We start from the raw sequence: 16,510 nt of genomic DNA on the forward strand, positions 1-16,510 counted from the left end.
ACACACGAAGCATCGGATTCACTTTTCAGAACCGAAGGTTGCCGCCTGGCTCAGACAATAGTGCAATGGTGGAAATATGGAAAGGTTAACCTTGCTTTATATACACATTAAGTATAGATACTGTAGACTCTTATTAAATTACAAACTAAAATGTAAAGAGTTAAACTAATCACTGGCACATTAAGTAAAGAAAATGTCACTCTTGAAGCTTGCTCCTCCTTTACAGCAGCATATTTGTGGCTCGCCCGATATATAAGGCGCGCTCCTCTCCTGTGTAGACGATCTTTGGAGTCAGCCCGCTCCACCGACACGTCGCACGGGATTCTCTGCCTGGAAACACGCAAACTAATCGGAACCGGCGGCCTGACAGAGACGGACGGGGGTCTCTGAGGATTAGGTGGGATACAATTAATTTATGTCACCGACAGCAGCTCACCTCTCTCTCTAAATATACATTTATGTATTTATAGTGTAGGCGGAGCTCTTACTGCTGTAAACATGCAGCTCTCAGAGGTGAACGTTCACACTAACATACATGAATAACACAATATATCATGAACAAAGCAAACCTTATTGTGATGAGATATGGGTAGATTGGACTGCACTATGAAGTAGTTTGGCGCTGTCCCCCCATTAAAGGCTGCAGGTTTACATGCACTGTAAATCAGGTTTTATTACATGTAGTGCAGCTGATAGCACGCAGTCCTGATGTAGTGATGCACATTCCCTTAAAGGAGCAAGAATAAACTCACTCACACTTCCGTGGGATCAATAGTGCAGACAGGCTGTAATTAATCTGCTGGTGAGAGATTATTTGTCTTAATTAGTTCCCACTGGGGTGAACTCTATTCATGCCAAAGAGTCTTTTCATTAACTGCAGTGAAAGAGGAGCAACAAGGGGGAATCGAACCAACAACCCTGAGCTGTCAAGTCACACAAGCAAAGAGGGAAAGATGAGGACGAAGCCTGGAGCTGCACACCGAGGATCACATGTTGAGTCCTTAAGACAGATCAGGTTTAGTTAAGGTCAGCAAAGAGAGAGAGAGAGAGAGAGAGAGAGACACACAGAGAGAGAGAGAGAGAGAGAGAGAGAGCAAGAGAAAGAGAGACTATATTTAGCAGGAGAGGAAGTGAGGTGACTGCTGATGAGATGCTCTCGGATTCATGAATGAAGTGTGTGTGTGTGTGTGTGTGTGTGTGTGTGTGTGGCTCAGATCAACATGTAGTAAAGAGTGTTTAATGTTTCTTATCTCCTGTATTTGACCCCCCCCCCTCTGGCGTCATATTTAGGTCTGGATTAAAAGTTAAAGCCACGATCAACTTCTCTGTGAAACTTATCACAAGTCATCGCTCTGCGGTTCGGAGCCAGAGAACCTCAAAGTCGTGACACACTGTGAAGCCGTTAATCTGTCGTTTTTACTTATTATTCGACACGCGCTGGTTACGTTCTCTTCTGTCAGCGCCGTGAAGCCGCTCAGCTCAGTGAGAACATGTTCAGCAGCGTTTTGTTCCTGTTTAGTTGCAGAATGACAGAAACGTCCCGGCAGCCTCGAGCTTCACGTATCCTGGACCGTAGACTTAAAGGATCAGATGATGATTCATTTGTAACTTAAACTTGTCATATTACCAAGAACCATAAAGACATCACACCACCTCTATGAACCAACTATTATGTAACTACCGCCTATTGAAACCATTGAAAGCAGTCGATATGGAGCTCTAGCTGTGTGTTGTTTAGGTGACCTGCTGTGTCGGTGACGGTGGTGATGGGAGGAGATCAGAGCCATGAGAGGACGTCTGAGGAGGAAGAGGAGGAGCCTGAAGAACATCAAGAAGCTGCTTCTGCTGGAGGTAAACTCACACAACTCATCAGGGATGGAGAGTAACTAAGTACATTTACTCAAGTACTGTACAACTCTGAGCTGCTTTACTTGATTATTTTCATTTTACTACTTTATACTTTTGTTGTAATATTGTACTTTTTACTGCTCAGCTGTAGTTACTCTTCAGATTACGTTTAAACATAATAATCGGTAATAAGCTCCACAAACATCCCGTTCTTAATACTGCAAAAGTAGAGCTTCCCTCAGTGGAGCATGAGCTCGATCACCATCAACAGACTGAACAGACGTTTATTTAACAGAAAATATTCCAGATTCTTACTTTAAGTGCAACGAACCATCACTCACTCTGTCTTATTTCCTCCAAAGGGACTTGATGAGGATGAAGTTTCAGAGAAGTCATCTTCAACTCTTTATTGATCCGAGAAAGAGACGTCACAAAGAAACAAAATGTCAAAAAGATAATATAGATTATATATATATAGATCTTTGTTCTTGCCTTTCCCTCCCACAGACACAGCTGGAGAGCTGCCCCAGTGCCAGCTGGGAAACAGGAAGGTGGACAACATGTGTTTCATGATCGCGTGCACCAACTGGTACTAAACTGGTCCTGGTTCCAGGTGTTAGTGAAACAGAGGATCTGAGATGTTTCTCCTGGGCCAGACGCTGCATTCATGGACTGGATGAAAACCACGTACTTACAGCATTGTTACACCAAATGTAAAAAGCGACAAATCGCCATTTTCCAGGTGTAACAAACGACATATAACATGTTAGTCAGTGAGCTTAGAGGTTTGGGTCGGTGGATTTTGTCACCTTAGGTCGGAGCCAGGCTAGCTGTTTCCCCCTATTTCCACTCTTTATGCTAAGCTAAGCTAAGCTAAGCGTACAGACGAGAATTATTTTAATCATCTCATCCAACTCTTGGAAAGAAAGCAACGAAGAGCATTTCACAAAAAGTAAAACGTTGTGACGACTTCTGTTCTAAGAGAGAAACCAGCTGAAGAGTTTTGCTAATTTCTGCAGACGCTGACTCAGTGAAATAAATAACTCGTTCTGGGAATAAAGTGGACAATAAATCTGTTTTGAGAGTCAGACCCTCTGATGCGTCAATGAATGAATTAAACTGAGCAGGTAAATGCACGTTGTTGGGATCTGACTATATGGCTTCAACATGTGCTGTGGAACAGAGAGAGTCAGGCCTTCCCTTTTGCAAGCAAAGGTTTCATCCTGATTGTAGTTTGAGCACCAAACCCCCCAGCTCTGAAGAAATTCACATTAGGGTGTGAGTTTCCTCCCCCCAAAAAAACTGTGTTCCTGAAGGTACCTGAAAGCAGCGCTGTAATCTAATTGGCCGAGAGCCAAGACACCCAGGACCCCTGTGGTTCAGCCACTGTTCTACAAAACTACCTGCAGCCCCCACCTCAAGGCTTTTTCCCTTCGACCTCCGTCGAGCTAGGGAGCACACCAACGTTGTTCCCCTTTTCAACCAAATCCTAGGTCTAACAGTTTATGTTCACTGGCCGAATTCACCAAACTGTCTATTTTATCTTTGTTCGTATCCACGAAGCGAACCCCTTTATTCCTGCAGAAGTGAAGAAGCAAGACTTCTTCAGAGAGAGAGAGAGAACTTCCACTCTGCACTCTCTGTAAAGGACTCTTAAGAGGTTCTGTGAATGTTTCCTACAAACCTTTTAATTAGAAGTTACTTAAGTTAATCACTTCCTGCTAGCCTTCATTTTGTAAGTCCCGTTTTACGTTTTGGGTCCTTTATTTTGAAATCTTTTTTGGCGAAACCGGAAGCCAATCCAAATCTCGCCAGAGTATGTTAGCTTGACTTCGCCACAAGAAAAGGATGAAATTCACGGTACAGACTAAAAGGAAAAGTATTATAAATATATTACTCCGCAATAAGAGTTTAATAATTAACGGTTAAGCACCTAGCTGGAACGGGAACAAGGTATTGTGTGTTCATTGTGTTTTATGTGTTGGTGTTTCAACTGGATGCTAATGTTAGCTTAACAGATATAGCTAAATGACTAGGCTGTGGTTTTGAGCTGGCACTGCCATCTGGTTGAAGCATTAATATATGCTCCCATGTATATTTAATGTTATTTTCTGAATGTTTAAACTCATAAGAGCTCATTTATGTTTTATCTGTTCTGTAGCTCTTACGGTGTTTTCTGGAGAAAGGAGAAAGGTAAATTTGTGTTCAAAATAAAAGCCACAACAGTTGAACATGAATAAAGGCCTCTGAAACATCAGTACGCTTCACCATTGTCCGGCTGGGGTCCGCTACAGTAAGAGCTTGGCCCTCACCGATCTGATGACTTGCTGCCTCTATGACGGGCCGTGACAGAGTGTCTTCACGGCTACCTGCTGCTGCTGCTACGTCTCCACATGCTGTCCACATGGATTCATCCAGCGTCACATGTGCCCATGTGCCAGCACGTGATCCACTTCGGCAACTGTGGTAGTGGTCTCATGGATTCGGTGCATTGGTCAAGCACGGTCACATTACACCCCCCCCCCTTTATTACCCACAGTCTACAGTACTGCAAATAAGGAAATAAGGTGAGCCTTGAGACTGAACCAGTGAACATTTCATACTGACCTGCTCATCTACAGTAAAGGAAAGACATTGTTGTTTACATTCATATGGACTCTTATTAATTACAAACATTTTACTACTTTGGATGCTATATTCCAATTACTTTGAGAATTGTGTTAACACGGTACTTACCTGAATATTTACAGTAATTTGAGTATATGCACACGAACGCAACTGTGTTACTTTCTACTGTTGATCTGATATTATACGTTCATGCTGTTTATTGCAAGGGTTTTATAATATATGTTTAAAGGTTTTTCTATTGACTAAATTATTTAAGAAATTTAGTTTACGATGTCAGAGTCGGGTAGCGTTAAGGAGACTGAGGAACTTCAAGATTTGCAGAGTGAGCTCCTCTCACTGACTGATGTATCTGAGAGACCCAGTCTGAAAGATAATCTTCACAAAAATGATGACCAACCTGAAGGTCCTCGACGCTCTGAACGTGCACGGAACCCTACAGAGAAAATGCTTGTGTTGCAAGGTGAAGAAGCCAAGAGAAGGGAAAAGAGACTGCTCTTAATGTATGAGAAATGGAAGCTCAATGTACGTAAGGCAAGAGATCAGCTGAAGACGTACATGCCAGAGAGCGAGCTCTGGCCTCTCATTGAAGAGCTGAAGAAAAGTAAAGATAACGTAACGAACATGTATTTCGAGAATCGAGATCTCGCCACACCTTCCACTGACGTGAGAAGACGAGTAGATACGTGTGAATCAATTACCACGGAAATTGTCAGTATCGCCTATAATAGAGCAATTGATGAAGAAAGTGAGTTTAATGAGGACCAGGAAAGACACCGCCTTCATGAACTGCTCCACCGTGACTGTGCAAAGTCTGTCTACGGATCTGCTGCTTCTTCTATAAGTCACAGCAAATCTGAACACCATTCTATAACTTCATCCATGGCAGCTAAGCGTGTGGATGCAGCTGCTGAACTTGCAGTGAAGGAAGCGAATTATAAGATGATGGTAGCAGAAGAAAGGCAAAAGGAAGTGATCCGAGAGTTAGAGGAACAGCAACGGAAGGCTCTAGAGGCACAAAAGCGTGAGTTGGAGCGATTGCATGCAGAGAAGGAAGTGCGGGCGGCTCAAGCCAAACTTAAGGTGTACGATAAGGAAATGGAACGTGAAGCCGCTGACTGCATTAACAATGAAAGGAACGAGGACTCAAGGAATGAGCCTGTAACCACAGTCCCTCTTTCACATGCTGCAACACCCTCTCATACAGACATTTCCTCTCTTGCTCAGGTCTTTCAAGACAGCATAGCCTTAAATAGGCTCCCTCTTCCAGAGCCATCCATCTTCAGTGGTGATGCAATGCAATTCATTGAATGGAAAGCAGCATTTACCTCACTCATCGACCAAAGGGCGATCGCTCCAGCTGAAAAACTCTACTATCTGAAGAAATACGTTGGTGGTCCAGCACGTCAGGTGCTAGATGGGACTTTCTTCCGAAACGATGATGAGGCCTATCAGGATGCCTGGAACAAGCTAAATCGTCGCTTTGGCCAGCCATTCACCATTCAAAGAGCATTCAGAGAGAAGCTCACTAATTGGCCAAGGATTCAAGCTAAGGATGCTCAAGGACTCAGAAGCTTCTCAGATTTTCTGAGTGCCTGTCAAGATGCCTTGCCTCATGTCAAGGGTCTCGACATATTAAATGACTGTGAGGAAAACCAGAAGCTCACCCGTAAACTACCAGACTGGGCAGCTTCAAGCTGGAACCGACAAGTCACACACAGACTAAACGAGAAACAAGAATTTCCAAGTTTCAAGGACTTTGCAATCTTTGTGTCAACTGAAGCTGAGATTGCCTGCAATCCAATTACATCTTTCCATGCTCTTCATGCATCAGACTCTAACACTGAAAAGAGAAATCTCCTAGACACAAAGAGAGACAGGGCCAGTGTTCTTACCACTCACACAGCTACAGACAATGCAAACCAAAGGATGGACCAGAGACAGGTTAAAATGCCCTGTATTCTCTGTCAAGATAATAGACACCAGCTACATGCATGTCCTAAGTTCATGGAAATGTTGTTGGAAGAGCGACGGAACTACGTAAGGGAGAAGAAACTTTGCTACGGATGCTTAAAACCTGGCCACAGTGCAAAAGACTGTTGTCACCGTCACTTCTGTGACAACTGCAAAGGAAAGCATCCTACAGTCCTCCATGACTACAGCTATGGAAATGAAAGGTCTTCATCAGAAACAGGGACAAATCAAGGTGTTGCTGCAACGTCCCTCAGTGTAGCAGGTGAGGGCTCATCCTACACATCAATGGTAATGCCTGTGTGGGTGTCATCTAAACACAACCCTACAGTTGAGAAGCTTGTCTACGCTCTACTCGACACTCAAAGCGATACCACATTCATCGACCAAGAATTGAGTGACAGTTTAGCTGCTGACAAGTATCCAGTGAAGTTGAAGTTGACCACGATGACTGGAAAGAACACGGTTCTCCCAAGTGAGTGTGTTTCTGGCCTTTGTGTAAGAGGATACAGTTCATCCATTCATGTTGAACTTCCAGGTGCCTACACAAAGGACTGCATACCTATAAACCGTGCTCACATTCCCACTTGTGAGAAGGCTAAACAATGGAACCACCTCAGAGAAATAGCTGACAAAATCCAACCACTAAAGGACTATGAAGTAGGACTTCTGATAGGCTACAACTGTTCCAGAGCAATGGCACCAAGACAAGTCATTCTAGGAGGAGATGAGGAACCCTATGCTGTACGGACAGATCTAGGGTGGTCTATTGTGGGGCGCTCCTCACAAAGCCATGATTCACTGACCACAAGTGGCTTGTGTCACAGAATCACAGTTAAAGAGCTACCTCTGGTAACACCTGCAGATGCAATTCGAATTCTAGAATCCGACTTCAAGGATGGCGGTGAAGACTGTAAAACAGTGTCACAAGACGACATCACCTTTCTCAACAAGCTAGATGAGAGCATACGGAAAAATATGCATGGCCACTACGAAATGCCTCTGCCTTTTAAAAGCAGACCCAGCTTACCTGACAACAAGGATTCAGCCATGATACGCCTCAACCACCTGAAAAGGAAATTGCAACGGAACGAAAGGTATAAGGAGCAGTATGTCAAATTCATGGGAGAGGTCATCGAAAGAGGAGACGCAGAGCAGATCGTAGATGGTGGGAGTGAAGGTGAGAGATGGTACATTCCACATCACGGCGTTTATCATGCAAGAAAGCCAGATAAACTTCGCGTAGTGTTCGATTGCTCTGCTAGGTACAAAGGAACCAGCTTGAACGACCACCTCCTCTCTGGGCCTGACATGTTGAACAACTTGAGTGGAGTTCTCATCCGCTTTCGACAGCACCCTGTCGCACTGATGTGTGACATTGAAAAAATGTTCCATCAATTTCATGTGAATGAGGCTGATCGCAACTATCTGCGCTTTCTCTGGTGGAAGCAAGGAGTCTTGAACTCACCACCCAGCGAATTCAGGATGAAGGTGCATCTGTTTGGTGCAGCCTCCTCCCCTGGATGCGCAAACTACGGATTGAAGCATCTAGCTAAGGAAAATGCAGACCTCTATCCTCAAGGCTCACGGTTTATCATGAGGGATTTCTATGTTGACGACGGGCTCGCAAGTGTTGAAAGCACTGAAGATGCTATTCAGCTTGCCAGAGAAGCTCGTGAACTCTGTGCCATGGGTGGTCTGCGACTACACAAGTTTGTGTCGAACGACAGAAATGTCCTGGAGAGTATACCACCTTCTGAACGAGCAACCAATGTGAAGAATATGGATCTTGCCTTCGATGACCTGCCACTTGAGAGAGCCCTCGGGATTCAATGGGATGTGAAATCCGACCACTTCCGACTTAACGTCAGCCTCAAGGACCAGCCTGCAACACGCCGCGGCATTCTCTCGACAGTGGCCTCCCTGTATGATCCTCTTGGATTTGTGGCGCCAGTTTTGCTCAAGGCAAAGATCATTCTTCAGGAGATGTGTAGGCGAGGCACAGGCTGGGACGATCTTCTCCCAGATGAGCTTCGTCCAAAATGGGAACAGTGGAGAAGAGATCTAGCTCAACTAGATAATGTTACCATATCCCGCACTTACTCACCTGCTGGATTTGGAAAGGTCATGAAGACAGAGTTGCATCATTTCTCAGATGCTAGCTTGAAAGGTTATGGTCAGTGCTCATACGTGAGACTTCAAAACAAAGATGGAGATGTTCACTGCGCCTTGGTTGTAGGAAAATCCCGTGTCTCACCATCAAAAGTCACAACTGTTCCAAGATTGGAATTGACGGCTGCAGTTGTTTCCGTAAAAATAAGCAACATGCTTAAGGAAGAATTTGGATCTACTGATACTGAGGAATTCTTCTGGACAGACTCAAAGGTGGTTTTAGGATACATCAAAAATGAAGCACGACGATTCCACACCTTTGTGGCTAATCGCATTCAGAAGATTCACCTTAGCTCATCCCCGCAGCAATGGAGATATGTTCCAACCAAGGAGAATCCTGCTGACCACGCTTCCAGGTGCTTGACTCCCAGCGAGCTTCTGTCATCCACGTGGCTCACTGGACCCAAGTTCTTATGGAACAAGGAAATAAAGCTGCCAGCAGATGAAATCCCAGAGTTAACGATCGGAGATCCAGAGGTCAGAAGTGCTCTAGCACTAAGCACAAGAACCACAGACCAAGTAAGCATTGTCGATCGCTTGTCTAAGCTCTCATCTTGGTCACTGGCTACTCGAGCTGTTGCACGCATACTAAGACGCATTTGCAAAAACAGATCAAACTGTCTCACCAATGTAGCAGAACGAGAAGATGCAGAACATTGCATAATCAAGGAACTGCAGAAAGATGTGTATCAAGAGGAGTTGAAACTGCTGAGCAAAGGGATTCCCCTACCATCTCACAATCCATTACACTCACTTGATACCTTTCTCGACAAAGATGGCATCCTCAGGGTGGGAGGAAGGCTTTGCAACTCTTCTCTTCCCAACTCCATCAAGCACCCTGCAATCGTTCCCAAAGATCACAACATTACGAAGATGGTTATTGCTCATCACCACGAACGGATGAAACATCAAGGCAAGGGTCTCACAATTAATGATATCAGGTCCCACGGCTACTGGATTCCCAGCATCAACCGAGCAGTAGCTTCCTACATTCGTCAATGCGTCACCTGTAGACGGCTTCGGAAACCAACGGAAGAGCAAAAGATGGCTGATCTACCCCCTGAACGTGTGGAACCATCACCCCCCTTCACCTTCTGTGGAATGGACTGCTTCGGCCCATTCCTCACGAGGCAGGGAAGAAAGGAGAACAAGAGGTATGGTCTCCTCTTCACTTGTTTTAGCTCCCGTGCCATTCATATTGAGATGCTTGACGACTTGTCCACAGATGCCCTTATCAATGGCCTTCGATGCTTTATTGCTATTCGTGGCGCTGTTCGTCAGATCAAATCCGACCAAGGAAGCAACTTTGTCGGAGCCAAAAATGAACTCAAGGAAGCTTTAAAGGAAGTCAATGCAGACCGGCTGGCTGCATACCTTGCAGACAAACAATGCGACTTTAGTATGAATGCACCCTATTCAAGTCATGTCGGAGGGGTTTGGGAGAGACAGATTAGGACAGCGAGAGGCATCCTAAGGTCCACGCTTGCTCTTTCCTCTGGCAGGCTAAATGATGCATCGCTGCGGGCCTTTTTCTATGAAGCTATGGCGATCGTCAACAGTCGACCCCTGACTGTTCATAACCTCAGTGATCCTCACAGCCTTGAGCCACTCACCCCTAATCATATCTTGACTATGAAACCTGTTATGGCCTTGCCTCCCCCAGGTGAGTTTGTCAGAGAAGACATGTATGGCAAGAAGAGGTGGCGTCAGGTTCAATACCTGGCGGAACAGTTCTGGAGTCGATGGCGAAAGGAATACCTTGCCAACATCGCTCTCAGACAGCGTTGGCATACGCCAAGGAGGAATCTGCAAGTTGGAGATATCGTAATGATGAAAGAAGAGGACGTGCACAGGCATGAATGGAGATTGGGCAGAGTTTCAGAAACCACTACTGACAAAGACGGACTAGTGAGGAGAGTTAAGGTTCACCTCGGCGACAAGAAGCTTGGGGAAAAGGGAGAGCGTCTCCACAAGACGTCTGAGGTTGAGCGACCAGTCCAGAAGCTAGTCCTGCTGCTTGAGACTGATTAAATCTGCTCACTCAAATATGCTTCACAATACTTTCTCCAAAAGCTTGTGAGCTCACTTAGTTTATGAAGGTTTTTCACTTTCTTATTGTATATGGAAGGTCATTTTCAGTTAAAAATCATTTGTGCCTAATGTAAATTGTATACAGTTACATTATTTACTCATGATTGGTGGGAGTGTAAAGGACTCTTAAGAGGTTCTGTGAATGTTTCCTACAAACCTTTTAATTAGAAGTTACTTAAGTTAATCACTTCCTGCTAGCCTTTATTTTGTAAGTCCCGTTTTACGTTTTGGGTCCTTTATTTTGAAATCTTTTTTGGCGAAACCGGAAGCCAATCCAAATCTCGCCAGAGTATGTTAGCTTGACTTCGCCACAAGAAAAGGATGAAATTCACGGTACAGACTAAAAGGAAAAGTATTATAAATATATTACTCCGCAATAAGAGTTTAATAATTAACGGTTAAGCACCTAGCTGGAACGGGAACAAGGTATTGTGTGTTCATTGTGTTTTATGTGTTGGTGTTTCAACTGGATGCTAATGTTAGCTTAACAGATATAGCTAAATGACTAGGCTGTGGTTTTGAGCTGGCACTGCCATCTGGTTGAAGCATTAATATATGCTCCCATGTATATTTAATGTTATTTTCTGAATGTTTAAACTCATAAGAGCTCATTTATGTTTTATCTGTTCTGTAGCTCTTACGGTGTTTTCTGGAGAAAGGAGAAAGGTAAATTTGTGTTCAAAATAAAAGCCACAACAGTTGAACATGAATAAAGGCCTCTGAAACATCAGTACGCTTCACCATTGTCCGGCTGGGGTCCGCTACACTCTCCACCAAGCGCCTCGTTTGCTCCGGCCATAAGGACGCGAACGTCCCTTATCCAGACGACAGCGAGTCTCTCCCACCGAGAGAACACCTCCCGCGGCCCGCAGCCGCGCTGCCCGAGCCCACCGAAGCTCAGAAGAACCCCTCAGAATAACCCCCCCCCCCTCAATCACCACGATTACATCGTACCGTAAGGCGAAATAGATTCTGGGCAAAGTTAGAGAGAGTTAATTTGTGTTTATTTTGTCTTGTTTGTGTGCTTAAAGTGCTGTTCATTGTTATAATGTGGTGTATGCTTTATGATCACCGACACTAACGGTCGCTGAGATCGTTGGGGTTGTGGAGAAGTTAGTGTATTTCATGCTGCCGTGATCTGTGTTGAGCTAGCCGCCTCGTGAGGTCGAAGTTGCTTCTCATCAGTTCAGGAGGTCAGAACCGCCGGCTGAGACAAAGAGTCGCGGTTCTTGCTCCCCTGGCTGAGAGAGCAATCTTCCGTAGTCCCGCGCGGCGCAAAGGATCTTAATCTCTTGTTTTATTTAATTTTGTTTTGTTCCTTTCCCTTCTCTTTTACTAACACACACACACACACACACACACACACACACACACAGAGCTAATGTAGCTACGTGCTAAACGGCTACCGGCACGTATAGACGCCGGGTCTCCTGTTGGCTATCCGCCATTTTGAGTCTCGCGCATGAGAGACGTCACCACGTCCCAACTACGTCATACGTCGCTGAGCTGTTCCCTCGCCCCTCCCCCTACACACACACGCACACACACTTCCCCCCCTCTTTTCAATAGTCTGTTGATTTTAGATAGCGTGCTCATGAATGTATAGTTGTTAGTTTAGATATTAGTTGACTAGATCATTAGTATTAGAATGTAATAAACTCTGTTATATTTTAAAGAGCAGCTGTCTGTGATTACTTTGTGCATGTGTATTGTGATGATATCTGTATATGTGGTCTGTGCTCGAACTTAAACCTTCACTTTCACTCTGAATGTGTAATAGTACTCAGACTGTTGACATTGTGAGTGAACACTAATTATGAGACTTAGTTTATCGTTTGGTTATTGGTCCCTGTTCACAGGGTGGTGCCCCGTTATTATTATTATTAATCATTAATAATTGTTACTGACATTAATAATTCTATTGATGTCAATAATTTAGTTTCTTAGATGCTGATAACCCAAACACGCTCCTTTACGTTCCCAACACATTGCTGATAACCCGTGTGAGGCGATGTTATTCCCAACAACGTAAAGGTAAAAGTCAGGAACGGAGACGAGATAAAGATTCACTGTTTATAAGAAACAGAGCGTTCCAGAACTTGTGCATAACCGCTGAAGTAGTGACTCCTCTGCCCTGAGAATGAAGTTATAAACATAAAGTATGAAGTACAGTTGATGCCTCTACTGATATGAGGAGAGATATCAACATCAAGTGGAGTTGACGGTCAGAGAAGTTGATGAATATTTGGATGCTGAAAGGTTTAAATTCCTCCACTGGCTGAAGGGAGAAGTGAATTTGAGCCAAATCTGCATGTTTGGCACATTTACGTGATGGTTCATGTTCATTTATGTGCATTGTTCCTTCTTAAATATAATAAACATTATTATTATTTCAACAGCAATGAGGAAGAAGTTTCTTATTTTTTTACATTTGTGTCTCATCACTTTTTACAAATTATTTTTAAAACTCAAAATGTCCCACCACAGCACGCTGACACATTGCCACCATCTGCACCGCTTTCTGACAGATGCAGCACCTGATAAGGTTCCACAGTTCAAAGACGACCCAAATGCAGATAAACAGAACATGTGAGAGAGCTTTGCCTTCTGACTCGGCTCCCTCTTCACCTCACCGGTCCGGTACAACCCGCTCCATTCTACCTCCACCGGTGAACAAGACCCCGAGATACTTGCAGTCCCTCACTTTCTTTCTTACTCCCAACCTGGTTATCCTTTCGCAATTCTGAGGAGCCCAAAACCGGACTCTCTTCTCATCGTGTGTGTGTGTGTGTGTGTGTGTGTGTGTGGGGGGGATCGTATTTCTGCACCGTGAAATAAAAACTTTTCTCTGCAACAATATTCCACGTTAGCCCTCTTTCTCTTATTGCTCCATGGTCCCCCAGTCCCAGAATATTCACAGGATTTTACTGAGTTAAACTTTGAACACATAACTGTTGCAACAGCCTGCTGCACTCTATCAGTCCACATATCCAGCAATAAATCAGTACTTTGGACTGAGACGCACCTCACCTGACTCACCTGAGACAAAGCAGGAAACAGTTTGTCTTCCTCTCTCACTAAAGAGACACACAGACTGAAAACAGACGATCAGATTCACCTTCAGAACAAACTAACAACTTCATCTGAGTGAGTTCAGCTACAGGAGAGAAAAGAGGAAAACTACAACACTGCTGCTTCAACCTGCTGACGCTCCACACACTGAATGTGAGTTTGACTAAAAACAGAGAAGTTAGTAGAGGAGGGAGGGGAGCCATGACTGATGTACTTTCTGTGTTTTCAGCTTCACTCAGAGACAAAATGTCTTCCAGATCAGAGGAGGATCTCTGCTGTCCGGTCTGTCATGAAGTCTTTAGAGATCCTGTTGTTCTGTCATGTAGCCACAGCTTCTGTAAAGACTGTGTGAAGAGCTGGTGGAGAGAGAAACCAACTCAGGAGTGTCCAGTTTGTAAGAGGAGATCTTCAAGGTCAGATCCACCTGTTAACCTGGTGTTAAAGAACCTGTGTGAGTCCTTCTTACTGGAGAGAGATCAGAGAGCTTCAGAGCCTCTCTGCAGTCTGCACTCTGAGAAACTCAAACTCTTCTGTCTGGACCATCAGCAGCCAGTGTGTGTCGTCTGCAGAGATTCAGAGAAACACAGCGACCACAGATTCAGACCCATCGATGAAGCTGCTCCACAACACAAGAAGAACCTTCAGGAAACTCTGGAGACCTTAAAGGAGAAGTTAAAGGTTTATGAAGAAGCTAAAGTGAAGTCTGATCAAACAGCAGAACACATGAAGGTCCAGGCCCGACGCACAGAGAGGCAGATTAAGGAGCAGTTTAAGAAGCTTCACCAGTTTCTAGAGGAGGAAGAGGAGGCCAGGATGGCTGCACTGAGGGAGGAAGAGGAGCAGAAGAGTCAGATGATGAAGGAGAAGATGGAGGCTCTGAGCAGAGAGATAGCAGCTCTTTCAGACACAGTCAGAGCCACAGAGGACGAGCTGAGAGCTGAAGACGTCTCATTCCTGAACAACTACAAGGCTGCAGTGGAAAGAGTCCAGCAGCGCCCCCTGCTGGAGGATCCACAGCTGCTCTCAGGAGCTCTGATAGACGAGGCCAAACACCTGGGCAACCTGGCCTTCAACATCTGGAACAAGATGAAGGACATGGTCTCCTACACTCCTGTGATTCTGGACCCAAACACTGCTCATCCAAAACTCATCCTGTCTGAAGATCTGACCAGTGTGAGACGAGGAGAGAGACAGCAGCTTCCTGATAATCCAGAGAGGTTTGATGAACACATCTCTGTTCTGGGCTCTGAGGGATTTAACTCAGGGACTCACAGCTGGGATGTCGAGGTTGGAGACAATACATACTGGTCACTGGGTGTGTTAGCAGAGTCTGTCCAGAGGAAGGGAGACATATGGTCTGGATTATGGAGAATATGGTTCTATAAAGATAAATACTCAGCACGGTCACCATCAGGTCGACTCACTGATCTCAAAGTGCAGAAGAAGCTCCAGAGGATCAGAGTGAATCTGGACTGGAACAGAGGAAAGCTGTCGTTCTCTGATCTTGATACTAACACACACATACACACCTTCACACACACTTTCACTGAGAGGATGTTTCCAATCATTTACACTGTTGATAAAGTGAATATTTTACCAGTGAAGGTGTGTGTGACAGTGGAACAGAGCAGTTAGAGATAAAGAGAACAGATATGTAATTATGATATTGTATATATTGTAAAAGGGAACAGTCACTGAGTTTGACCTGTGTAGCTGCACCTGTCCTCCTGCTGTTTCATTAATCCAAAGACATGTTTATCATCGTTTCAGTTATTGTTTCATTATGGTTTTAATTTTATTTTTGTTATCACATTTTTCAATGGTTGATCTTTGTGTAATTATTTGATGTAAATTGACAGTGAAATTCTAACTTGCTGCCATTGTCCCACTTAATTTCCTTTCATAGTAATTTACTGCTTAAATATCTGTACATTTTGATTACAGTAAGTTACTGTAATTCTAAGATACAGTAGAGCTAATGTACATTTTACCCAATCTTGCTGGTAAAACTGCTGCCAGTAAAATATTGTTTGAATTACAACATTAAATGACTGTATGCTTTGATAACAGTAGGTCGCTGTACTCTATTGATTCAGTAGAGATACTGTAAATGTACATTAACTTAATTAATTTCATTTACTGCAATTTTACAAAGAAAAGTTTTACAGTCAAAATAAATATAATGCATTGTATACATTTTGATGACATTTTCATCTAAAGCAACTTATATGGATACGACCCAAAAATCAAAAAATAATCATTTCAGTACATTTTATTAAATATGCTGAACAACAAGTGCTACATTTAGAAACAATAATAGAACGAAATAATGTTTTGTTTGTGTTAAATAATGTCACTCAGTATTTCTGATGTTTATGTTTGGTTCGTTTAGTCTTTTTGTCGTCTGTACTGAGTCGTTTTGACTTTCGGTTAATTTCAATTTTGAATAAAGACACATTTTAACATTAACTGCATGTTTGAGCAGCCGATTATTTTAAATTCTAGTTCAGATTATAAAGTTTACAAACATTCAAATCAATGTTTGATTACATGAAATGTTAACAATATGAAATGAAAAAAAAAAAATGAACAATTTTCTATTTGACGCAACATGGTCAGGTGACATTTTACAAACAATAAGAAGAAGAAAAGCACCAGCAGGACAAAACAAAATGTAGATGATTCTTTGGTGACATGAATATAGTAGGAAAGGAGGACTTTGGAGCATTTT

The 16,510-nt window shown here is 43.7% G+C and overlaps 1 protein-coding gene and 1 long non-coding RNA gene across 3 annotated transcripts; both read left to right on the plus strand.

The window, feature by feature from the left end:
* The first annotated feature begins 264 nt into the window (after positions 1 to 264).
* Positions 265 to 2,936, plus strand: LOC142954863 (uncharacterized). Of its 2 annotated transcripts, XR_012955760.1 has the most exons (4): positions 292 to 397; positions 881 to 1,026; positions 1,739 to 1,851; positions 2,356 to 2,936. It is a non-coding gene; the product is annotated as an uncharacterized LOC142954863 (long non-coding RNA). The 2 variants fall into 2 exon arrangements; XR_012955761.1 differs by lacking the exon at positions 881 to 1,026 and having other exon boundaries at positions 265 to 397.
* Positions 2,937 to 14,025: 11,089 nt separating this feature from the next.
* On the plus strand, positions 14,026 to 16,242 carry LOC142954664 (zinc-binding protein A33-like). The gene has a single exon (XM_076095820.1). It carries the CDS (start codon positions 14,026 to 14,028, stop codon positions 15,412 to 15,414), a length of 1,389 nt encoding a protein of 462 aa, XP_075951935.1. The 3' UTR covers positions 15,415 to 16,242.
* Positions 16,243 to 16,510: the final 268 nt, after the last annotated feature.

This window comes from Anarhichas minor, unplaced genomic scaffold (assembly GCF_050575085.1).
Source record: "Anarhichas minor isolate MPS153535 unplaced genomic scaffold, ASM5057508v1 ptg000021l, whole genome shotgun sequence".
In the NCBI taxonomy this organism is placed as follows: Eukaryota; Metazoa; Chordata; class Actinopteri; order Perciformes; family Anarhichadidae; genus Anarhichas; species Anarhichas minor.